Below are 26,876 nucleotides of genomic sequence, written 5' to 3' on the forward strand. Positions count from 1 at the left end.
TTAAGAGGGAAATGTACAAGAAAGGTTTAGAATGCCTTGCCTGTCCAGGTATATCCAAAACTCTCAATTCAGGAGACTCATCTATCGCTCCAAGGGAAGAAGCTCGTGGTGGGGCTGGAGGAGGTTCAGGTTCAAGATCAAAGTCCAATTTGGTTACTGTAGAATCACTTATAGAAGACAAAGCAATTTACCAAAATAGCAATCAAAGATTTTGTTTTTAAGTAGCTACAAAATAAAAGCAAACTCACTTCTTTAAAATAAGGAGTAGCAGTTTTACAATTCTACTTGACAAGGCCTGGACTGAGCCCAACCACTGTACTAATTCAGCTGTCACAGCAAAGCATGTAAAGATACACTCAAGCGTCTGAGACATGTACCTGGCTGGAGGTCCGAGCTCAGGGGTGCGTGCATCAGCCACTGGCACTGCAGTGGGCACAGGAGTCTGCGGGCTGAATGTGCCAGAGTGATTTACTGTGGGAATAGCTCGTCTCACTAGCCTTCCCCAAGTGGCAATATTAATATTCATTTGAGGAGCTCTGAGAAATGTTTTGCCTGTAGATATAGTGAATAATGAAAGCAGGATAAGTAATTTCTTTATATATTACCGAAAGCCATAATTTAAAAATTCATATTTATCAGTTTATAATTTATAAAGAACAAATACAATTGTAACTTAAAAACTATTTTGTTTTTTATTAAAAGGTAGTGTAAATAGCACAAATAGTTTTTAAAAATAGATCAAGAGTTCGGATTCTTCCTTAATGTATTAGGTGTGGTTAAAGTTTAAGGCATGTGTGACAACAAAAACCGGACTCCACGATATCTGAGTTTGCTTCAGATCAGCCCAGGAAGCAGGGAGTGGATGGGAAACGACAAGACATTCAGGGTTGAGTATAGGGAAACTCAGAGATGACGTCAGGTACGCTGGGGCATGTACTTGGAAGACAGAGGCAGGCCATCACTTTAAGGTCATCCTTAAATACAGCATAATTTGAAGTCTCAAAACAAAATAAAACAAAGAAATGGAGTAATAGACTCTATTATTTTGCTGAAGGATATGTTTAAATACTACTTTAAAGAAACCACAATTACTTTTTAAACGATAGCTAGATTATCGATAAATAATACACTTGATCTTACTAATTACCTTGTTGTTTTGAAAAAATTTTCTTTTGTCTTTGGAGCTTTGGTCTTCTTTCAATAACTGGATTGAAAAAAGTAACCTGTAGTGAAAAAAATTCAAATTGACATGAAAATTATAATGGACTACGGTTCATGAAATCGCCTAGCCTCCTAAGTTTTCAGAACTGAAGGCAGTCTTCACTACAGCTGAGCCCCACCCCTTCATTTCCCAGATGAGAACATGGGCTGGATAAATGATTCTCCTCAGGGCCACACACCTAAAATGCAGCACAGCAGTCAAGAGTTCAAGATATCTGAATGTTGGCCTAACACTCTTGCCACATCTACATCACTGCTGCTAACACAGACAATGTCTATTTGTAGTTATGTACATTAAATAAAATACATGTATTACCTCGGCAAACAAAGTACCCTGTGGTTCCAAATAGAGACACATGCCATGCCGCTGGTTGTCTAAAAAATCTTCTAACCTCAGAAATTTTACAGCACACAGAGATCGCCAATCACGCCAATAAACTGAAATTTCCAGTTCACGTGACTAAGATAATTAAAAAAAAAAAAAAAACAAACAAACAGAAAAGACATCATTGGACACACACTTGAATAAGATATCACAAAATATATGAAATACAAATACAATAAACAAACTACACACCAAAATCACAGTATTTAAAACAAAACTTTGTAATGTTTTTAAATTATACATTACTTTTATGAAACTTACAAATTTTAATTTAGCCAATCTCTGCTAATGCACGTTTGAAGTTCAAGGCCAGAACACACACTGAGAACAACCAATTACCACAGAAACTTCTCTGCCACTTAGAACCTCAATCTTTCAGGTTTCTCTTCTCCACATGTCATTGCCTATTGTCCTGCTGCTAAAATGTCTCAATGGTTGCTTCAAAAATCCATATTGAAACCCATTTCTTTGACCCACTCTTGGACCAGAGAAGGTATGGAATGGCCTTTCCTGTGCACTTATGTGCCACACTCAGTTTAAGTACTGTAACAACATCAGGCCAATGAATTTTCAAAAGATTATCACGAGGTAGTAATACTGGTGAGCACAGCAGTCTGTGTTAAGTGGAGGTGGGGGTTTTTACACCATGTTTTATATAAAAGTATGTTCTTTTACTATAATCTAAAAAAGACATATTAAAGAAGCAAATTAGTAATGACTTGAAAAACCAGACCATAAGGAGAAGTATATCTGATTTTATATCCACACAAGAATATATACTGTGGTCATTAGAAATAATGTTTACATCAAAAAACATACTAATGTTTTGACAACTTACTACTAAATATACCTTAGACAATAGTTTATAAGTTAGGATCAAGTCATGAACTGATTTCTGCAAGTATGTTATAATTTATGTGCATTTTAATTAGAAAGTACCAGACTCTTCTACTATTTTGTTCTTAGGAATTATGCAGATCACCCACAACAAGATACGAATGGATTTGCCTTTAGGTTCTACAATAAATTACATTTTTTTACATAACCATCTTGAATTTGTGAAATCATGCATCTTATTATTTAAGTTTTTAGTATACATAATAGATTTTGGACTTTAAATTATAAAAAACTAGTTGATAAAAATGGAAAAAAATTTTATAAAACTACAACATGAAATAAACATGAGTCAAAACAGAACACAACAGAAGCACTTTGTTATCATGTGGTCTTAAGTGTCAGTCATCCCCAGAACCCTGCTTAGTGTGCTGAAGGTTTACTCCAGGTGATAGCAGTGCCTCGGAGAAGTGGGTCAAACTTTAGCAAGTGGCGCTTTAGTGGGAAGGAGGTCACTGGGTACATTGGCATCCCATCCTGTTTCCTTGCTTTCTGGCTGTCAGGCAGTGTGCAGCCTTCCTCTGTCGTGCACTTCCATTATGTCTGCCTTACCCTGAGTCTAAAAGCAACTGGGACAGACGACTATGAATCCCAAACTCTGAAACTATAAGCTAAAGTAATTTTCTCATGTGTTTTGTCATAGTGACAATGTCTGGTTAATACAAATTCATTGTCAGAAAAAGAAATAATCAGAAAATAGAAGTTTTGCTATGTGATCCTAGGACATCTCATTCCTGATTCGTAACTAATATGGCAAAGATACTGTGGGGTAAAACGCATGAGAATCTAAGAATTGTAGGGTTAGCAACTGGTTTATATATAATAATACTATTTCTATTCTATTAGAGGTTTAAGTACTTTAGGGGCTGCAGAGATGGCTCAGTGGGTAAGAGTTCTTGCCAGGCAGGCATGAAGACCTGTGCTGTGGAGCCAGTGCTTCCAGTGCTAAGGTTAGGAAGGGTTAACAGGAGGACTGATGGGGCTCACTAGCCAGCAGCCTAGCTAAAAACAATGATGCGCTAGCTCATGTTTAATGACAAGCTCTTTCTCAAGAAAATAAGGTGACAGAATAGGATCCCTGACTTGCCTTGTGTTGTCTACATGCATACGCATAGGTGCACACACCTGAAAGCACCGGTACATGTGGATGCACACACGCACAAATCTCTCTCACACACACAAAGCTGAAATATTTTAAACTTATTTTTAGAAATAAACTGGAGAAATAAACTAAGGATTGCTAATGTAGATTTTGTTTTTCAATCAGGGGAATGCAGTTCTAATGCCTTGTAGGTTCTTCCAGAAGATATATGAGGCAAAGGCTTATAGATTAAGCACACTGAAGGGTACAAATGTTAGTGATGGAATTACTACTGTTTCTTCTTCACTCCTGAGGCAGTGGGACTGTATGGAAAGCAGCCCCAACACTTTATTTTTTGCTATCCATTCTAATGAGCCTACTATAGGCAACTCATTAACTGATTTCTCTTATCCCTGTCTCTAGTCTGTATGTCAAATTGAAATAAATTAGAGATCTGAGGTCTGGTACAGAATGTGGTCACAGAGCTGAGTTTATTTGAGTTCTACAAAGTTTCAGGAACAAGAACCTTTACTTTTTGTTACTTTGCACTGTTCCCTGTGATCAGTCTTCCCAAATGGAGATGTTATCGATGACCTAGTAATACAACCAGCACTCTATAATTTATGTCATGAATTGTCACTTTTCTTTAACTCCTAACATCCAGTGTAATTTAGAAAAGTTGTCAAGAGATGTAGAATGTGAGATGCAAAGTACCATACAGACCAACCACTCTCTAGAATGTAAGCTACAGGTGAGTTCTATAAAGCAAGGGGTTAGAGGAAATCCAGATAGAGTAAAAGTGAAATTTAGAAAGGCTGGGCCATTGGCTAGGATAAGTACTAACTGGCAATACTGTCTGACTGTGTCAGCTCCTGCTTCATTTGCTTTATTGTGAATTTGAATTTATAACAAGATAAACAAAAGCCCTTTAGGGTTGGAATAAGGAATCTGTATGGCTTATCACTCTAGAGCTGGACTTAGAAAAAGACAAGAGGCACAGAATCAGCTTTACATGTAGCTGAGGTGAACTGTAACAAGTTTAATACTATATTGCAATTTAAAAACAAAAATGATGCACACCTAGCATTAAGGAGTTGGCACCAAGAAGGACGAACTTCCAATTAATGTGCTGAGTAGCCCAAGGCGCCTGGGAATAACTTTGCTTCTTAGAGAGAGCACATGAGAACTACCAGATCAAGTTTATGGGAAGTTTCATTACAAGCACTGCTACCTCCACCCTGATGCCATCACATCTTTACCAAGCTTCCTCTTCAACAATAACAAAAAGAAAACAAACAAACAAACAAATGAGGGGTCATTTGATTCCAAACTTTGGAAAACTGTATTTTGGACAATATGCAGACATACCATTTATTACTTGCAATTAAATAAGAGCTATATAAAAGCATTTAACACTGTGCTCCCAATACTGACTTTCTGGGGCATAAATGTAAATACCAAGTAATAACTACTTTATTGTTTTGTTTTTGAGACAGCTCTTAGTATGCAAATTCCAGGTTGTCCTTGAGCTTTGCTACCTCAGCTCCCTAAGTGCTGGGATTACATGGATGCCTCATCTGTCACTTCCTTCCTAATGAAGACAACTATGGGATAGTTATTTATTTTTATGTTTGGCAAATAACAAGAGGTGAGCTATTAAGTCTTGTAAGATTGTAAGTTATGTGTAAGTAACTCTTTTCTATGTCAGTTCACACATTATAAAGTTCCACAGCCTCCCTTATATTCTAAACTCACATATTTTTCTCTCTGTGTCTTTATAGTTGTTGCTCCTACTGAATCTACTTCCCAGACAAAACCAGTAGGTAGACTGTTTACCCTCATGGCAGTCCAACCCCCTCCATCCATCAAGGCCAGAATAAACATCCATTTGTCATGACAGTGCTCCAGCCCACTCCAGCCCTCTTTCTGCTCTTTAGGTGTGGGTATATCTTATTCATTCTGCTAGAAACTTGGGCTCTCAAGTCTCAAGTTCACAATTATAATTGACTCTGGAAAACTTGCACACATGGCCACCCTCCATTCCTTCATTCTGAATTCTACTTAGTGTGTTGGCCTTCTTGTTCTATCCTTCATGTGCCTTGGCCTCTTTTTCATAAAACTTTAAACAACTCTTTTGCGTTGTACTCCATATAGCTTCTTAAGCTCTGTCACCCACAGAAAAGGATGTACAAGAGTTAGATATCATATCGTATATTCTAGGGATAAGAAACAGGTTCATATAATATATACCTTCTAACTGGTCAGCTTTGAGAAAATAAGGACAAAAAGGCAGTAACAGAAAAGAAGAACTTTGCTAGATCTGAAAAGTAATTATGTTTTTACTTGGAAACTTGAGGCTGGCACTAACAGTTTACTATATAGGCAGAGAGTTACTAAATCGTATCAGGCACATGCTGTTAGTTAAAAACAAGGGCACTAGAACCAATTGTCTTGTGCTTGCAAACTCAGTAAATGTTTGGATAACAAACAGGTTCAAATCTTAGCTCCACACTATTGCATTTTTGAAAAACTGGACAAGCTACTATAAGTATTCTGGGCCTCAGTTTACTCATCTATAAAATATGCCCAACAGTATCAATCATTTTGGGAGAATTATAGGAACACAGGCTAAGCACTTAAGTCAATCTCAAAACATGTTAATTTTTATTATTACCACTGCAATTAAGAAAACCTACTCTAGCAAAAACGATAGATGAAAGTTGAATCAAGTTAGCTAATATATTGAAAAAGAACATAGGCCTTCCTCTCAGAAAAACCTGGCTCTCTGTAAACGTTTGTGTAAATTCTTCAGCTGTTTTTGCTGTGGGGCCTGCAAAAGTTACTTAAAGTCTCAGGATCATGTTAATCCCTCAAACAATTATAATAATGTACATATCTTACAAGATTTCTGAGGACCAAATGGACACTATACATGCCTTTTTTAAAAACTTGGAATAGTAACAGAAACTTTAGTATGTGAGCATAAATCACGTTTTCAAAACCTTTGTGAAACAGAAACCCAAGGAACTAGGAAGAGACAAAAGAAAAATGCTTTTTAAACAATGGGATGGATGTGAACATATGCAATAAAAATAAGAGGTGAGAGATAATGAGGTTAATATAGGTAGCAGGAGGGATAACAAATGGAATAAGATTTCAGGAGGATAAAGAATAGAGCTAGAGGATAGCTTCATTATAGTCTCAATCAGGAAAGAGAGAGACTTCTTTATGTAAAACCAATATATCAAAAGTTTAGCAAGTGATAAGAAAAACAAAGAATCTAGGATAATCATCTTCTCTTCCTTTCTTTCTTCTTCCTCCTCCTCCTCTTCTTCTTCTAGGTGTGCATGTGTGCGTGCGTGCGTGCGTGCGTGTGTGTTTGCTTGTATAGGTCCACACCCAGAGGCCAGAGTAGAACATCCTGTGTTGTCCTTTGCTCTGTCTTATCCCATTGAAATAAAATCTCTCACTATACTTAGAGCAAGTCACAGTGATCTCTCATGTCTTCAGCCCCCCTTCTTACCTGTAAGCAGTGGGGTTATTTGTATATGTGGCTGTACTTGACTCTTTACTTTTTGTGAGTGGTAGGGACTCCTGCTCACATCCTCAGACTTGCACAGCCAAAGCTCTGACCCACAGAGCCATCTCCCTAACCACAATATTCTTTCCTTAGCCTCAGCGAGGCGTGAGATATGGCTATTGATTTGAATCTAATGGAAGTCTTATTTGAGTGATAGGAAACTAAATGGTTGGATCCCCGTGCCAGCCCCAAACCCCCTTCCCAATGTCTTCATCTCTTCTCCCTCACATTTATTTGTCACATAAATCCTAAGGTTAAGTTTTCTTCTATGAATTTTCCATGCACACTACCATAAAGTATAAATACCATATTTTAGCAAAAGTGTTATCATTTAAGATGGAATCACTGGAGTAAAGATATGTCCTAGAAATGAGGTAGTTGATTATTACAGACAGCTCTGTTGTAATAGTAAAGTCTGCAACTAGTGAAATATATTCCGAACAGCCAATAAAGTATAAATTTCTTAAGAGAACCCAAGAGACTTGTTTATATTGCTCATTGTCAATCTGCACCTGCAAGTCCTGGGATGTAACAGTAATCAATAAATATTTGATTAAACAGGGGAGTATAATGAATAAATGATTCTAAACTAAGAATAAACTCCAGGATGAAAGTAGCATTCACTGAAGATCAGTCTGTGCTCAGGTACAGAGATTATTAGTCAGAGTATTTTAGTAACATAGTGAACTTCAAGTTCTATCATTTCTTTAAAGAAGTTACATGGACTTAGTCCTCACATGTCTCACACATCACTGAAGTGGAGTACAGAGAAGGCTGTAGACCTGTAAAAGTTACCTGGCAGATAGAACTTGAGGTAATAAAAGTCTGAACCAGGATGTTTAAAGATAAAATCAGATAAACTAGAAAAACACTGTGCAGGTATAAAGAAGCTAGAATATAATCACTAGCACTTCCACAATCTATCATCTCTTCAGGCACCGTACATGTTTTCACTGGGATATATAACTTTAAAATGTCACTCATGGATCTGATGATCAAGTAGTAAACTCTCTTTATTTTACATCAAAATATAACAAAGGCTGAATATTTTCTCCTAGATTTAAATCTCCTGGATTTAAGTCTGAAATAAAGTTATTTCAGATTTTAATGTACTGTGTTGACTTCTGTTATTATGTAGACACAGCCTAGATTCTAGTTATTTACATCATTCATGAAAGACATTTTGACACACTGACAGATGAGACAACTGTGTGTAAGAACTCTGTTCAAAGTCAAATTTGCAAACCTTGGGACAGGACAATCACTGCAGTAAATAGATTGTATGTTATTAAAAACATACAGCTGAGCATAGCAGTGGCTGGAGCTGTAGTCCGAGCACAGGTTGAGAAAGGAATACTAGAGACTGAGCCAACTGGGACTACACAGAAAAACAAAACCAAACAACCCCAATGATAACATCCTCCTATGCACGGACATACACTCTGACACTAGATCTCACCACTACCAATTTCCTAGTTGATATAAACTACATATTTCCAAATTATTGTAAACTAAAGCTATTGTGGCAGTCAGATGTGTACCTATATCTTAAAGGCAAATTTATATACAATTCCTTAGATGAGAAATATGTACACGCTTCTAATTTTACAAACTTCTTGGAGCTGGTGTGGTGGCACATTATTATTATTATTATTATTTTGTGGCACATATTTTTAATCCCGGAGGCAGGAGGATCTCTGTGAGTTAACAGCCAGCCTAATCCACACATTGCTTGCCTGGACATATAGTGAGACCCTATATCTCAACCTCAAAATACAAAACAAAATAACAAAACTTCTTCAGGACACCCAATAAATCAAGAACACTATTTTGAATTAGGAAGCGCTCGTCTCACCCTGTCTAGCTCCAGGGTGAACCTCTGGTCCCACGACTGGTTGGAGATGGGCTTCCAGCTGGTCTGACCAACCACAGTGTTATCTAGCTTCAAAACAGCACAGACATCATCTGGAATAAGAATTTGTGAGTTTGGTTACAAAGTTTTTAATTGTTAAAAAGACAGATATTACTATTTTATAGCATGGAAAGTCTGAAAAGGATTTTTTATAATCAATATTGAACTGATTTTAATTGGCCTTCTCTGATCTATATAAACACTCCTATCAGCTCCTCAGAAATTATTTTTTCTTTCTGATAAAAAGAAACATTAAGTATTATTTTGCATATTTAAAATGTATCAACTACCCTACTTATATATGTATCTATATTAGTCATCTGATTGTCTCCCACTATGTTTGCTAGATAGCTTACTGCCTCAACCTCAATTCTTTATTTTCACTTCTCTCCCAGTTTCCCCCTAAACACAAGAAAGCCACTGTCTAGCATGATGAACCGACACCTGCCTTCTCTCCCAGCTGTGTAGGTATATTTTGTCATTATGTATGTGGAAAATCTTCAACACACTCCTAAGTCTTATCTTTGCTTTTCCCGACTCCAAATGCATGCCCTGTCAAAGCTGATTACTTAGTCACTATCCATCCCAGCACATATCTCATCTATTAGCTAATCACCAGAAGTTCAGTTTTTAATGGTCACCAGTTAAAATAACCAAGCTGGAATCACGAGGAGCAAAGTCTCACAGTGTCTGTAGTCCTTCATTTAGATATAAAGAGTGATGTTCAATATTTTATTCTTTCAAAGGACTTTGCTATTTATCATATATTCTCATTCTTCTTTTCTTTTTAAACAGATTTTGTGCGTTTTATGTATTTGAGAGCTTTATCTGCATGTACACCTGCAGGCCAGAAGAGGGCATCGATGGTCCTGAACCACCATGTGGTTGCTGGAAACTTAACTCAGGAAGTCTGGAAAAGCAGACAGTGCTTTTAACCTCTGAGCCAGCTCTCCACTCCCCTCATTCAGTCTCAATAGAGGAATATGTGTTGTTTTTCTGTTTCTTACTATAAATTTTAAAAGTTTAAAATTATGACAATTAAAACTTTTGGTCCTCTCTTTGGACACTTCCCGTTTTGGCTGTCTCCATTGATAAGGCCCTTTAATCTGTAGCATGATTTTAAAAAGCACGGTTACTGAACTGGACAGGTCATCGGTTTTCAGGAGATTGCGACTACTTCCACTTTTACTTTTACTGGTTCTGCTCATAAAAGATGATCTGTTTTCACTTGGACTCCATCCAGGCAGTGCAACTGATGCTGCTTTTGACCGTCCAGGGACATTCTCGAGGATATCTTGGCACCCCATAAGACGAACTTCCAGAGTACCTGTTAATAAATAAGTATGAAATAAGAACAACAATCGTACTATATAGAGCCATGTCTGTTATCTGTTTAGAAAGAGGAAAAGGAGGATGATTTGCTAAAATAACAAAAACTGTTTCTACAGGGGATCTGTGAGGAATCTACCATCCTTCTGAATCCACTCAAAGAAACAAAGGAAAGTTCTTAATTATGGCAATAGTAACCATTTTTATAGAAAAATCAAAAATAAAAACAAAGACAGTAACAGAATGGTTGGAGACACCTGCTATGCCAGAACTTAAGGCTGAGGCAAGAGAGGCCTTTGGGGATAGCCTGTGACTCACAGAAACTTCTAGTCCAGCCTGGGTAGCATAAGAGACCTTGTCTTAACAAATTAAAACAACATAAGAACAATATTTACCAAAGCCAACTATGGATACAAAATTAGTTACACGAACATACATATATAAATATCCCTTTTATAATCAGAAAGATTGTAGAATTATATGGCTAGAGAACATAAGGAGAAAAATAAAGCTAAATATTAGCATTCACATAAGATACAAAGAATTCTGAGTGCAATAACAGCTGTGCCTTATAGTTACATAGTTAACAGAAAAAAATACTTTTCTGTGTACTCTATATAAACAAACCACTCCTGTTGTATCTGAAATGTAAAATTACCATTTCATTTTTCTGTTCTGACAGGATAATCAAGTAATTATGGGTTACAATTAGTCATAAAATAATTTTCTTAGACAAATAAAGGTGTTCAAAATGAAAACAAGGAACTGTGAAGAAAACTATCTAGATCCATGGTTTTGTTACTACTTTGGACTAATCTTGTAATTCAAAATGTTGCCTCAGGACTGAAGAGATAGCCTAGGGGTTAAGAGACTTATTGTTCTTTCAGAGGTAATTATTCCAAAATGACATTATTTTTGTACACACCAAGACCCACAACCTACACATACAAGATAGTATTATTCCTATGTAGCTGCATCCTAGAATAAATCTTAGGAATGCTTACTCAACAAGGCAAAAAATTGCAATGTTTTCTATCCAATCAAAGATTATCGAGTTTGTTTTGTATTATTACATTAAGAATTAACATATAGTGACTTAAGAGACTTAAATATTATAATTAGCAGACAGCAATGACATTAAGACAATTATATCTATGTACCATCTGTTCAAAGGCTGAACAGAGACATCAAAGAAATAAAAAAGCCCCAAAGTAGTGAATTTCTAGAGACAGAAAGGACATTTGTTCAAAATTTAAAAAGCATGTACTAGACTGAATTGGTGGCTGATTGAGTACTGCAGAAGAAAAGGTTGCCGGAGTTAAAGACAAGAGGTCAGAAAGTATTAAACCAGAGAATTATGAATTTAACAGATAGTACCATGTAAGTTTAACTGAAGCTCCTGAGTGCAGACAGAGAAGGAAACATATATACATATGGCTAAAAGCTTTCCAAATTTTATGAAAATTATAAGCCCAAGAAGCTCAAGTCAAAGAATCAAAGCAGCTCTGTGTGATGATGCACACTTTTAATCCCAGCACTTGGGAGGCAGAGGCAGGTGGATCACTGTGAGTTCAAGGCCAGCCTTAAGTCCAGGACAGCCAAGGCGTCAGAGAGACCCTGTCTTGAAAAACAAAACAAAAGGATCATAAAGCATAATAATAATTTAGTTTTTCAAAACTGTGATAAACAGAAAATACTATAGGCAGCAAGAAGAAAATAAAACCACATATAGAAGAACAGTGATTAATTAGGATAACAGAAGCTTTCTTATTGGAAACAAGAGCAAAACTACTTTTAACACGTATATATGATGTCTAAAATACTCCTGATATACTGTCCTAAAAAGTGAGTATTGGTGATAATAGTACAAAAATATGTGTTTACTAAAAAAAAGTCACTGTAGTGTGCACTGAAGATGGGTGAATCCCACTGACTACTATATAGTAACTAACTTTAAGGTAGGAAAGAGAACAGACTGCATCTTTTTTCCAAGTTTCTTAGGCTGTGGAGCAACAAGACAAGTTTAAGCAGAGTGGCTATCATTTATCTTTTAGTTCTAAAGAAACTACTTGTTGTGTTTGCTTTTTATTTGCTTTGCCATTGTTACAATAGCAAACTTTCATCATTTCCAGTGTAAATACTCAGCTGTAAAAGTTATCCTGGGGAAACTGGAAACATCTGGTTACTACTTTAAATCCTGGTGGCTTATTAAATATTTCAGTAATTTCAATATATCAGGACACGACAATGCTCGCCACCTGCTTTCATTTAGGGTAAAAAGAAATCCTGAGGTAGTTAAGATCTTTATTAAACATATACAGGTTTCATTCTTTTATGAGATGGCATAATTACAATTGCTTATAACCACATTAGAAATAGGCTAGAACTATGTTCTTCACCTTCATAAACCATAATACAAAAATTTAACACAAGTGAATTAAGAACAAAATGCATTCATAAGCAGTAGCTATGAATTATATCAGAACAAGTCAATGCTTTTTAAAAAAACTAATTCAGTATTGCAACCTGTACAATTTTGTTATTGATAGCTATTGAAGTTTTGAGATGGGGCCCAGCCTGACCTGGAACTCTTGATCTTTCCCTCTCAGCCTCAGCCTCAGCCTCCCAGGGCTGGGACTACCAGCATGCACCACTATGCTACCAACTTCTTGGTATAGCCGTGTAACACATTTTAATAAGCAATTTCTGAAAATCAATGTCTTAGGGCTACTATCATGATAAAAGACCATAACTAAAAGCAACTTGGGGATGAAAGGGTTTGTATTCCAGCTTATAGTTTCACATCACAGCCCATCACTGACGGAATTCAGGGTAGAAGCTCAAACAGGGCAGAAATCTGGAGACAAGAACTAACCCAAAGACCATGGAAGAGTGCTGCTTGCTGTATTGCTCATCACGGTTTGCTCAGCCTGCTTCCTTATAGCACCCAGGACCACCTGCCCAGGGAAGGCACTACCCACAGTGGGCTGGGCTTTCCCACATCAATCACTAATTAAGAAAATGCCTTATATAGTCTTGCCTACAGCCTTATTTTAGGAAGCCAGTTTCTCAATAGACTCCCTCTTCCCAAATACATCTCTAGCTTGCACCAAGTTGACATAAAACCTAGCCAGAGTAAACAGACTAGAACAGAGAATTAAAAAAAAAAAAAAAAAAAGAAAGTGTGACTATATTATTTTTCTACCAATTATATCTATTTCCAAATACTTGAAATCCTATTTTAATCAATGAATCTTTGAGAAATTCTTGGGAACAAGTACTAACCTACAAGATCATCAAACTTAGCCAGGCTCGGTGGCTCAGGCCTTTAATCTTAGCACTCAGGGAAGCAAAGACAGGCAGATTTCTGTGAGTTTGAGGCCAGCCTGGTCTACAAAGTGAGCCCAGGACAGCCAGTGCTACACAGAGAAACTCTGTCTAAAATGAAAAAAAAAAAAAAAAATCAAAACTCAAGACAGTAAGTATAGTGGGTGCCTAATTACCACACAGTACTTAACAAATGTGTGGGATAAATAAAACGGTAGGCTGATGATGATCTCTTCACTTTTTTGTTTGAAGTTGAAAAATATGTACAATATTATAAGATGGATAACAAAGCAAGGAAAGACATTTAAACAGGATAGGGGAAGATGGTTTATAATGTATTTGAGTTGTGAATCATATTTGGGGTAGGAGCCATATAAACTATATCTAGAATGGTCCACAGGCACCACATATGCAGAGTTTCTTTGGAGTACTCACAGATTTATAAAAAACAGTTTGTTAAATAGTAGTTCTCTTTCATTCAATAAACAAGATTACTTCCTAGGTGGGGGCATTTAAAATCCATGGCAGTCCTTCCCCAAACAAGCTGCTCAGAAGGGATGGGAAGGAAAACTGCTCACATTTACATGGAAAGATCTGAAACCAAAGATAACACCCTGAACACCGGCAACACAAATGACACAAGTAAGTACTAAAGCAAAAACATGATTTTTTGGTTTGTAATTCCTTTTTAAACTTCTCTTGTGATTAAAAAGACAAATACATAAAAATATAGCCTGCTAATGAGCAAATGACATACAAAGACATACTTTAAAACAGCAGAAAGGAGACAGTGCATCAGGCATGCACAGCAGTGCACCCCTGAAAAGGCTAACCATGTTATAACTCAAGCTAAGACATCCTGGAATAAGAAGAATCCTAGAACTGGGAGTTACTGGTAAACTCCCATATTTCCAGAATTGGGGAAGGGAGAGAACCAAAATTGTAAAAAATTAAAAGGCAAGGGCTGCCAGGCTGTAGACTGGAGAGCAGACAGGGCCTAGCAGGACACAAAGGAAAATATAAGGCAGGAGCCCATTGTTACAGAGTGGTTTACACCTGGACAGTGCACAGAAGAGTGAGCTAATATAAATATAAATATCCTCAGTGGATAAGGATGTGTCAATGTAGACTCACAAATTACAAAAATCTGTGATTTATGCTGTAATTCTAGTATTCAGGGGGATTATGAGTTCAAGGGCATCTTGCGATATAGAGTGAGACACATCAAAACATTATACCCCTAAAATACAAATGAGAGGGGGGAACCCTAAAATGAAAGCACCCATGTGCCAGGCTGGGTTAAGATGTGGACAGTAGAGGAAGTGATGAATACATAGAAATTGGGCTTATGAAGAATTTTCTATTTCTTGTTCAAATTCTGTTTGTGCCTATTATAATCTTTCTAAGAAAACTAGTTTATTAAAAGAATTCATTAATAAGCAAAAGACAAATGAGAGAACAAGACTAAAAATCTACAAAGGGGTCATATCATAGGATCTGGAAAAAAAAGTATCATTTATAGAACAAACAGCAAAATAGCAGAGGCCAGTCTTTTGTTTAAAACATTTTAAACTACACTTATTGACTGACTAACTGACTGACTGACTGACTGGGTAGGGGTGTGGGTGTGTGTCTATATGTGTGTGTGTGTGTGTGTGTGTGTGTGTGTACGTACACCAAAGCATGCATGTGGTCACAGGACACTTAATGAGAGTTACGCTTATTGGCAAATGTCTTTACTTGATAAGTCGTCTCACAGGCTCTCATTTCTGTTCTGAGACAGGGGCCTCACATTTGTCCACAATGGCCTCATTCTCTAGTAAATGCCTTTGTTATACTAAAGAGGTGTTTACCCTTTAATTTAACCTTAGTTTATGGGAGGGAAATCTAAATCTTTTGAACTGTCATCAGTATACAAATCTGTTGCTCAATGGTGGTGCCTCAGACCACACCGGAGTTGATGCTAACAAGGTGTCTCTCATGGTAGGTCTCCAGGCAGCTTCATGACTGGGGAAGACATTCCTAGAATGGCTTACCTTAACACTGGGGGGTTGAGACTTTGAGTCATATAAGACTGATGTCCTGACCTCCTGAGCAGGGCAGTTGGCTTGAGTTCATTTCACTCACATGGCAAGGATTCATTCAACCACACCCACATAATAAAGTCCCAATAAAAACTCAGGATACCTAAAGCTCAGGAGAACAGCCGAGGCGGTAAAAGATAGGCAGGGTGACAGATCCTAAGAACCAGAAAGCGCTTCGCTGAAGACCAGACTAGCTCTTGCACTTTGCCCTTGGCTCATGCTACTACCCCTCCGCCCTTAATTGATTTTTCAGGTTAGCACACAAATGGGCTTCACTCTGGCATTCTCATGTATGTGTGTCACTGTATTTCATTCTCATTCATTTCCCTACCCATGCTTCCTGCCCACCCCGACCCCCCGCTGCTTCTCTTCATTTCATCCTCTTCTGCTTTATTACGTATCTTTCATTCTTCGCTTTTTCTACCCTCTTTTAAGAGCTCTTCATCCATTCTCATGATCCCTTTTCTGGTGTTTTGTTTTTGTTTTTTTGAGACAAGATTTTCTCTTGTACTCCTAGCTGTTCTGGACTCACTCTGTAGACCAGGCTGGCCTCAAACTCACAGAAAGCCATCTGCCTCTGCTGGGATTAAAGGCATGCACCACCACGCCTGGCTCCTTTTCTGGTTCTTGTTCTTTCTCTCTGCACTCTCTGCGCGCGCTCTCTCTCTCTCTCTCTCTCTCTCTCTCTCTCTCTCTCTCTCTCTCTCTCTCTCTCACACACACACACACACACACACACACACACACACACACACACACACACAAACCATTCTTAAGTCTAGGTTCCCCATGTAAGAGAAAATGTAGCATTTGTCTGAGTCTAATTTGTATCCTTTATAATAAAGCTGTAATGATAAGTATAGCCCTTCATGAGTTTGGTAAATTGTCCCAGAGAACGGATTTGTAGTCATCAGTCAGAAGTACAGATGACCTGCAAACTCCAAGCTTATAATAACATGTCTGAAGTAAAGGAAAGCATATAGAATAACCCTATAAAATTGAACCCAATTTCCAGTAGTTAGCATTAGAATTTATTAAACATTACTGGCACTTACTGTAAATACAAAAGGATAAAACTACGTAGTTACAAGACACTGATACAACGTATTAAGAACGATCCAACTGCACCTCATCAAAGCAGACTCAAATTCTGTCATAAAAGATTAAAAAAAAAAGGATACTGTATAGAGAAAAGTCAATTCATGAGGAAGATATAACAAGTACACGCATAGACACATCCAACAGAGACAAAACATGTGATAGAAACACACACAGAACTGAAAGAGAGAGAGACAGCTCTACAAAAGCAGCCAGACACCTTTACCCCACTTTTCATGATGGCACTACTACGACAGCTGTAATAATTAGAAAACCAACAACAACAAAGGAAATAACAAGCTCTGGTGAGGATACAGAAAACCTCATGCGTTGTTCTGGAGAATGTTAAACTGTATAACACCTGTCAAAGTTTGATGACTACTCAAAATTTAAATACAAAGGAATCATATGATTTAGCCAGTATGTGTGTCCTTCTAGATTAGAAACAGATTTACAAACAAAAACATGTACACAGAGAAGTATTATTCACAATATCCAAATGGTAAAATACCCCAAATATCCTTACAAATGAAAAAACAGAATATGGTATAAAACTATAACATGGACATTATTCGGTCAAAAGAACTGTGCTATGTGAAACAAGCCAGATATGGAAGACCACAGGGTATATAATCCCATGATAATGAGACTTCTAGAAAAGACAAATGCAGACACAAGAAGCCAATTAGTGGAACTGGGGCCTTGGAAGGAGAGTGGCATTGAATGTGCACTGGTTTTCTTTAGGGATGAGGAAAATGTTCTAGAACTTGACAGTGGTAATGGCTGCACATTATATATTACAAGCCCCCGAGTCATTCATTTATAAATGGTTACTATAAACTTTCTTTCAGGGTTGGGGATGAGCTCTTGTACATGCTACAAGCACTCTTTCACTCCCACCACTTACTTAGTTTTTATTTTGAGACAGGATTTTACTAAGCTGTCTAGGCAAGCCTTGAACTTGTGATTCTCCTGCTTCAGCATCCCAATTAGCTAGGTTTACAGGCTCTACAATCAGTCCCAGCAAGAGTAAAGCTTACTATAGGAATCTAAACGATAATTTCAGAAAGTCCTGTACACATGCCCTTGACTCCAATATCAACCCATAATTTAATACAAACAAAAGCACACAAAAAACAAGAGTCACAGGCTACGCACCAGTCAGCGCTGCTGGTTTGGACAGTGTGCTATACTGGTTCTGCGTGGATATCATGCTCTGCCGTGGACTTAGGGTTGGTGATGCAACAAGTGAAAGCTCTTCAATGACAATGCTGCTTTTGGGATGGTTCTTGGGAAGTTCATTTAACCTTTGCTCTAATGAATATTTTAAAAGGTCCAACTTCTGACTTGATTCATTAAATCTCGCTTGAGCCTTGCAAGGAAAAGAGACATTGTTGACATTTAAGCCATGATATTCTTCAAATGACATGTTAAACAGGTAGAAATTCTTTTAATAATTACTTCTGAAAGTGCTTTTCTGTCTGTTACTTTTCCTGAGCCAAGTAACTTCATGACATTCTTTGCACCTTCTGCTACTGCAAACTCTATCCTAAAATGATGCCGTAATTCTTCCATCCGAAGCTCAAGAGGGCTTATCACAGGTTTTGCTAGGAGAAAAAAGAAACAAAATTTATTTATTAATTCAATCACTTCACTTTCTAACGTCTTGTGATTAAACGTCATGAACAAGAAATGAAGTAATGACATTAAGCTAGTTGAGTCAATAAACACAGCAGTAGCACTATGAGACTCAGGGTTGAGATACAGAACCTTGTTTTAGCCGTTGTACATCTAAATCACACATCTTTAAAAGGGTTTTGGATCTGAAGAAACTGGTACGTATAATTTGATGAGACAGAAACACAGTGGTCCTCTACACCACCACGTTCCATAATTACAGATTCAAACACCCTGGAGTGTTTTAGGGAAAAACACAATCTGTACTGATAATGAAAAGACTTTTTGTTTTTGTCAACATATCTTAAACAATGCAACTATTTATACAGTGATTACACTGGACTAGGTATGATAAGCACTGCAGAGATAAGAGTATGTGAGAGGATGCACAAGTATTCTTTATAGATACTACGACAGACCCCACTTACGACTTGAGAATCCACAGACTTGGGATCCAGTGTGGACTTGAAATCAATCTGCAGCTACTGAAGGACAATCGTGGCTTCTGACTCTACTTTTTTTTTTTAATTTTTAAATTTTATTTTATTAATTTATTCTTATTACATCTCAATGGTTATCCCATTGTCTTTGGCTGACTCTACTTTTTAAAAAGTAGCTTAAGAGTCCCGTTGGATTAAAACTAAAATAAGTATGATAGACAGATTTGGACCCAGGGGTCCTGCTCAAACTATGGCACCAGCCAAGGACAATACAGGCTGTAAACTTCAAACCCCTACCCAGATCTACCCAATGGACAGGACATTCTCCACAGTTGAGTGGAGAGTGGGGTCTGACTTTCACACGAATTCTGGTGCCCCATATTTGAACACGTCCGCTGGATGGGGAGACCTGGTGGCATTCAGAGGAAGGATAGCAGGCTACCAAGAAGAGACTTGATACCCTATGAGCATATACAGGGGGAGGAGGTCCCCCTCAGTCACAGTCATAGGGGAGGGGAGTAAGGGGAAAATGGGAGGAAGAGAGGAATGGGAGGATACAAGGGATGGGATAACCATTGAGATGTAATATGAATAAATTAATAAAATATAAATAAAATAAGTGCTAAACAAAGTAATACTTTCAATAGCAACATGTTTCTTAAAGCATCAGTTAAAAATATCCCATTGCTATTGAATTGAAGAAATATGTTCTACATATGAAAAAGAAAGTGCAAATGTTTAGAAGCAACCATCTCATGTAAAGCAAAACAAACCCCTAAAACTGTACCTTCCTTCATCCTTTAACTCAGATTGTCTTTTCCCCTTTTAAAAGTTTTTTGTTTTTTTAAAGATTTATTTTACTATTTTATGTATATATATGTGCAACACAGTCCACAGAAGTCAGAAAGGGTGTTGAATCCCCTAGGACTGAGTTAGGAACTGCTATGTTTGTGAGCTGCTATGGGCGCTGGGAATCAACCCAGGTCCCCTACAAAAGCAATGAGAGCTCTTCACTGGTGAGCTGATTCTCTAGCCCCAGTTGCCTCTTTCTTAATGAAATTTAGGTAGCATCCTATACTTGTAAAAGACAAAAAAAATTTAAAGCGTATTCCATCACCATTGTCAAACGCCAACTCATTGGTCTGGACAGCCTGAAGAATCTGCATTCGGATGACTTCTATTTTGGTCTTGCTATCCTGGAGCAGTTGCTGAGCTGTACCATGGAGTTTTCGATCCTATCAAAAAGAGTTAGAAATGGTAAGCAGAGAAAAGGATAACTCTTTCTTATCTTCTGAACAGATCAACTGATAACCTAGCAAAGGGATAAAAAGAATAAAAGGAATAAAAGAACTGTGCACACTCTAATAATAATGTTTGTATTTTTGAGACAAAGACTCACCATGTAGCCTTGACTGGCCTGGAACAGAGACCTACCTGTCTCTGCCTCTTACAGTGGTGGAATTAAAGAAACGTGCCACCGTATCTTTAATAAATAATCTTCTAATAACTAATCTTAAAGATACACAGACAAATATAAACACAGACACAAAGACACACACACACCACCACCACCACCACCAGGACTTTAACATATTTTCAATACACAGTTTTAGTATTATGTGATGCTCAGCCTTATACAGCACTGAGCTGTACCTCCAGTCTCTCAGTGTACAATATAAGCTACAGTTTTCAAGCTATACTGGAACTCTCTATAGACTTACTTATAAAAACTTAATCATAAAAATTTCAATCGGCTTGTTCTAAAAATCTGTAGCCTGCGACCCACTTATTCCTATTTCTCCTCTTACCTTGTCATAGAACAAGGGTTCTATTTATTCAACTTTATTTTCAAGAGATACAAATGAGATCATACAACATTGTTCTTTCTGAACCTGGCCAATTTCACTTGGCATGATGTCCTCTGGTTTAGGTAGATTGTTACAAATATAAAAACGTCACTTTTTAAAATGAAAGTTATTTATTTATTTTGGTTTTTTTTTTTTAAAGATAATTTCTCTATGAAGACCTCGATGTCTCAGAACTTGTTCTGTAGATCAGGGTGACTTCAAACTCAAAAGAGTTTCTCCTGCCTCTGCCTCCCAAGTGCTGGAATTAAAGGCAAGTGCTGGCATGCCCAGTAAAAAAATTAAAATTTATTATTGTTGTTGTTGGTGGTGTGTGTGTGCATGCATGTGATGCTCTGAGAACAACTTTTGGGAGTTGGTTCTCTTTCTATCATGGAGTCCTGAGACTGCACTCAGTTCAGGTTTGCACAGCGATGCTTTCACCTGTTGAGTCATCTTGACTGCTTCAGAGTCTCCCCGTTTAAAGGTGGCATTGTACTTCATTACATGGTGCGTGTATATCATACAATTTACCTATTCATCAGGTAATGGACACTCTTTGAATACTAGTAATATTTTAAAAATTCAAAATTGTAATTTTCTCCTGTCTTAAATTTTAGTTGATGAGTTGGAAAGATTGCTCAGCTGTTAAGGGCATGCTTTTGCACAAGACCAGAATTAAACACCCAGCATACATATTGGGCAGTTTACAACCACCTGTAATGCCAGTTCCAGGGCACCCATTGCCTCCCGTGGGCCTCTGTGGGCTCCTGTACTCACATGCATATACCCACATATATATCCATATAACTGAAAGTAAATGTAAAGCTTTAAATTTGAGTTAAAAGTTCAGAGAGTGTCACATACATTGGCAAATTTTAATCATAGGTAATATCTTTGTTCCTTTAAATTAGGAAAAAGACCAAGAAACAGGAAAAGCATTTTTCTGCTTCTCGAGTATTATGAACATCAGATAAAACAGAAATCTGAATGACATTTGAGGTTAGATCAGAGTTAAGGGAAAATACAGTGTTTGCCCTGAAACTCATAATTTAATCAGACATGAATCAAATTGTCTCATGTGTGAAAATGACTACCTTCTGAGAGCTGTTGGTTTCTTCCAGACTGTAAAGGGGGATACTGCTCTCGGAATACAGAGCTTTGGTATTAGATAATACTAAAATTACACTGCCTAGTACATAATTATAGTTAAAAATCTTTTGGAGAAACAAGAGAATGGTTCAGTATCTCATCTTTAAATGTAAAACCATCACTGGTAAGAAATCTATGTCATACTATGCTTTTTAACAAAGCCATTTCCTTATTTATCACTATGATATTAGTTTGTTTTCTCTCTCTACCTTCCTTCTCCCTGTCACCCACGTGAGATAGCTTCTTGTGTATCCAAAGCTGGCATCAAACTCATTATGTAACTGAGGATGGCCTTGAATCTCTAATTCTGTCTCCAACTTGCATGGTTTATGCAATACTAGGGACTGAAAGCAGGGCTATGTGCGCCCCAGGCAAGCACTGTACCAACCTACTCATGTCCTCAGCACAGAGGTTCTTTTAACTATTTTAATATAATATGCAGGGAAAACACCTCACTTTATAACCAAATGGACTTCCCATATTGATTGCTATTAGGAGATCTACACATATGTCACAGTGTGACAGAGCCTTTTAAAACTGACTTTGGACAGCACCTACCATCTTCAGCAGTGTATACTTTACTATGTACCAGTTTTAGGCTTCCCAGTATTTAATATATTTTTGTTGTCTGTTTTATGTTTTCATATATTCAATGGATTTTTATTGAGCATCTAATTATGTAGAAAGCAACTGATTAAATTGCCCCAGGGTATACAGGGTAGTTTACATACTTGAGAACTGCTGAGTTTTATGTTGCTAAAGTCTTTGGGAACATTTTTATATTTATTAGGATAAAAATGTCCATATTTAAATAATTTTGAACTAAAAAAAAAAAAAAAATGTCTAGAAAGACCAGGTGGCTCAGGTGGTATAGCACCAGAACTTAGGTCTGGAGATCTGGAGTTCAAACTCAAGTATAAAATTAATTGCTTATGCAGAAAGAGTCAAATGGTATATACTCACTTATATCTGCATATTAGCCCAAGGGGCATGTCCCATGAAAGTCTTCACTTACCAGGAAACTGGGACAGAGGGGGAGGACACCCTATTGGGACTCTAGATGAGAGACGCATGGGAGAATGGGGAAATAGAAGGATCCAGAGGGTCCTAGAAACTTACAAGAAGAATATTATGATAGGCAGATTTGGGCCCAGGGGTCCCACTCAAACTATGGCACCAGTCAAGGACAATACAGGCTATAAACTTCAAACCCCTACCCAGATCTACCCAATGGACAGGACATTCTCCACAGTTGAGTGGAGAGTGGGGACTGACTTTCACATGTACTCTGGTGCCTCATATTTGACCACGTTCCCTGGAGGGGGAGACCCGGTGGCACTCAGAGGAAGGACAGCAGGCTACCAAGAAGAGACTTGATACCCTATGAGCAAATAAAGGGGGAGGAAGTCCCCCTCAGTCAGAGTCATAGGGGAGGGGAATAAGGGGAGAATGGGAGGGAGGGAGGAATGGGAGGATACAAGGGATGGGATAACCATTGAGATGTAACAAGGATAAATTAATAAAATAAAATTTAAAAATAAGATAAAATAAAATCGGGGACCAGACCAGGTGGCGGCAGCGGCATCATCATCATCATCATCATCATCATCATCATCATCATCATTGCTTATGGTTCTACCTAATAGACTAAAACGAATACTAACAATAAGCACTTTACAGTGCTTGAAAATTATATTTGAAATGGATATTTTACAATTATAAGCAAAAATAAATATTAATTTTCAACTTATACATTGTTTTTTCTCTTATTGAAAATAGATTTTTCTTTTACATGATAGATTCCCAACTAGTTTCCCCTGGCTCCACTCCTGCCAACTCCAGTGCCCCCACACCACCTCCCTCCTCTTCCTCAGATCTACTCCCTTTCTGTTTCCTTTCAGAAAAGAGACTTCCAAGAGACAACAACCAGATAAAACAAAACAAGATACAATAAAACAAGACAAAGGCCATCATATCAAGTCGGGACAAGTATGCATTGTTCTTTCCTAACAAAACAAAACAAACAAAAAACAATAACAACATCAAAAAAACAACAGTTGACCAGTCTTGATAATATATGCCTTTAATCCCAACACTCAGGAAGTGAGGTCAAGGCCAGCTGGGACCAGCAAGTTCCAGTCAGCCATAGTTACACAGTGGAAAAACTACCCCGGGGGGGGGGGGGGAGGGAGGGACAGACAGACAGAGATTAAGAACACTGTTTTGTGATGCCATGTTGGGATAACATGTATCTCACAACTAAACAACTATCAAATAATTAAGTCCATTATTATCTTACTTTTTCTACCATATGTTAAATATTACCAGAATCAGTTAAAAAACAAGATTTAGCCCTTCAGAATCCTAACCAATGAATCTTTTAGTTTTATTGGGAGACAAAGAGGTATTTCCCAATTAGGAAAAGGTAGGACAAGGTTTGGGAATAGAAAGGAGGGAAGAAAACATTGAAAAGAATCCTGGATTTTAATAAATAGCTTTGTGTACTATCTCAACATACGAACAGCACACATCTCTCTAACAAGCCTTATCACAACCTTGAGAGACTGCTCTGAAAAAAAGTAAGCAATGCTAAGTGGAACCACAACTGCACAATGAAGAAATGCTAAGAAATACTACACCTTAGACAATAAGGTAAGATAGAGGTATATCATTCTCCAGGCATTTGTATTAGTAATAAAAATATCTTGGTCATATAAATGATAAAATAAAAATAATCACAGTACACACAGGTACAAAATCAGAAAAGTGTTCAACACTGGCCAATGAGAGATGAGTGGTAACAAATGAGTGGTAGAGCAGCATTCAGTTTAGTAACGAGTAACGAGCCTTGTAACCAAGAATGTCAGCGGACCTGGAAGGAGCTCTGCTGGGAAGTATTAGCCTCCATACAATTTGCATTCTAATGTTAAAACAGATGGTAAAGAAACTGATCATGTGGCAGGCATGAGCGCACAAACCTAGAAGAATCAACACTTAGAAAGCAGGAGGCAGGAGCATCACAAGGTTGAAGCCAGCAACTACACACTAAGTCCAAAGCCAGCCTGGGCAAACAGGGCTTTAAAAGGACAACACTGTGAAGGGATGAAGAGATGGCGATAGAGCGGAGAGAAGAAGCTATCCACATTACACAGAATAATTTCAGCTTATATCAGTGTACTAAAGGAGACAACAGTTGCTATTTTACTTGGGATAGTAAAAGAACTTGCTGTGACATGGCAGCACCTGGGGGAAAAGGAAGTGAGGAAAAGTCCTGAAAATATTTGGGAGAAGAAATACACAGACAAAGGACCTAAGCAGAGTGTGCTAGCTACATCAAAAGATACGGAAAGGGCAGTGTACAGAATATGGATTAAAAAGTACAGGATATGGGTTAAACAAGTCTTACAAGATTGCATATGGATAAATTTTGTGGGTTTACAGAATCAGAATAAGGACTCTGGATTTTGTCAAAATTATGATGAAAAGTCATTCTGAGGTTTGAGCAGGAGGTTAAAAATATATGACCTAATTTTTCAAAGGGAAACTCTAGCTATACTACATATAGGAATAGTGGATTTTATTAGACAGAAATCAGTAATTAGACTCCTGAAAATACTCGACTGTCATTCTGAAATTAACCATCCCTGCCTGTTGTTTTTAAACAAAATCCCAATAGTTCGATTTTTACGAATAAAGACTCAGGAGCTGGGGTGAAAACCTGCTAGCTCAGAGGCAGAGAAATCAGTCAGCTGACTTTCCTACTGAGCAGATGTCCCAGAAAGAGAAGACCCCCTTCTCCTTTTCCACGATGTCTTAAATGCCCTTCACCTCAATGTCCCTCCTTTCTACGTCTTATGTATCTGTCCTTCAGACTTCCTTTCATTCTCTGTTTTCCTCCATATTCACTTCCTGTCAACTGGTTGCTTGTTCCACCTCTTGACCTAGGGTTAACTTTATTTAATCCTGTTTATAGAAAGCTCTTAGATTAAAAGGTATGTGCTAGGGCTGAGCCACACTACAACTAGAAACTTTTTTCCAGTACACAACCGGCATTTACAGTGTGATCAAATATCCTGTAACACCTGTCCCAAAACTTCTTACTCCTTCTTATCAATGTGAAAAGCACAATTCAATTCAGTCTGTTTGCAGGACTATCTAAGGGTCATCTTTCATCCAGATAACAACAGTTTGATTATCTTTCCTGCTGCTTCAAGGTATATGAGGTCATTTAACCTGACTCCTATAAAAACAAACTACTTAAACTTCTGGCCTGCCAACATATTCCCAATGCACGTGCACATGCACTTGAACATACAGGAGCACACAACACACACACAAAGTGAACTCTACTTATTCTCAAATAAGTTAGGTTAAAAGTTATGCTACAAGCTTGTGGTACAGCCCTACTAGCCATCTCAGTGTCTTAACCAGGCTACTGTCATAAAAAGTAGCTATCTTTTGTTTGTGGAGACAGCTTCATTACACAGCCCATTGTGGCAATATTTATGATCTTCCTGCTTCAGTGGCCTAAGTGTTGAGATTATAGGCATGGACCACCAAGTCCTCCTGAATTTAGTTTTTAGGTATTAAATTGCCTTTCAAATCCCACAGTTAAGACTTAAATGATTTGTTATAGCACTTTAGTGATTTTTCTCCAGGTTTCCAGAGTCACTTGCATAAGGCACTACTATTATTTGCAATTATTAATACATGTTATTGCCTTTTTAAGACAGGTCGTCTAAAATCTTATATCCCAGGACCTACTATGAGTATTAAAACTAGATCCTTTCAATATTCTATACAGTTTAATTCAATTTTATCTCTAATCTCATAAAAATGTACTTTGATCCTT

At 37.6% G+C, this 26,876-nt stretch overlaps 1 protein-coding gene across 1 annotated transcript in view; it reads right to left on the reverse strand.

Annotated features, from left to right (window-relative positions):
* The window catches only part of Pkn2 (protein kinase N2), a 100,023-nt gene that overhangs the window by 17,131 nt on the left and 56,016 nt on the right, over positions 1-26,876 (reverse strand). The window contains exons 4-12 of the mRNA XM_051165977.1: positions 20,146-20,263; positions 18,373-18,518; positions 18,070-18,283; positions 10,215-10,400; positions 9,017-9,126; positions 1,538-1,681; positions 1,148-1,223; positions 378-552; positions 41-167 (exon numbers count right to left, since the gene is read on the reverse strand). Of these exons, the coding sequence (XP_051021934.1) occupies positions 41-167; positions 378-552; positions 1,148-1,223; positions 1,538-1,681; positions 9,017-9,126; positions 10,215-10,400; positions 18,070-18,283; positions 18,373-18,518; positions 20,146-20,263 (1,296 nt within the window). The remainder of the gene's footprint in view (positions 1-40; positions 168-377; positions 553-1,147; positions 1,224-1,537; positions 1,682-9,016; positions 9,127-10,214; positions 10,401-18,069; positions 18,284-18,372; positions 18,519-20,145; positions 20,264-26,876) is intronic.

The sequence above is a fragment of the Acomys russatus genome, chromosome 23, assembly GCF_903995435.1.
Source record: "Acomys russatus chromosome 23, mAcoRus1.1, whole genome shotgun sequence".
Classification (NCBI taxonomy): domain Eukaryota; kingdom Metazoa; phylum Chordata; class Mammalia; order Rodentia; family Muridae; genus Acomys; species Acomys russatus.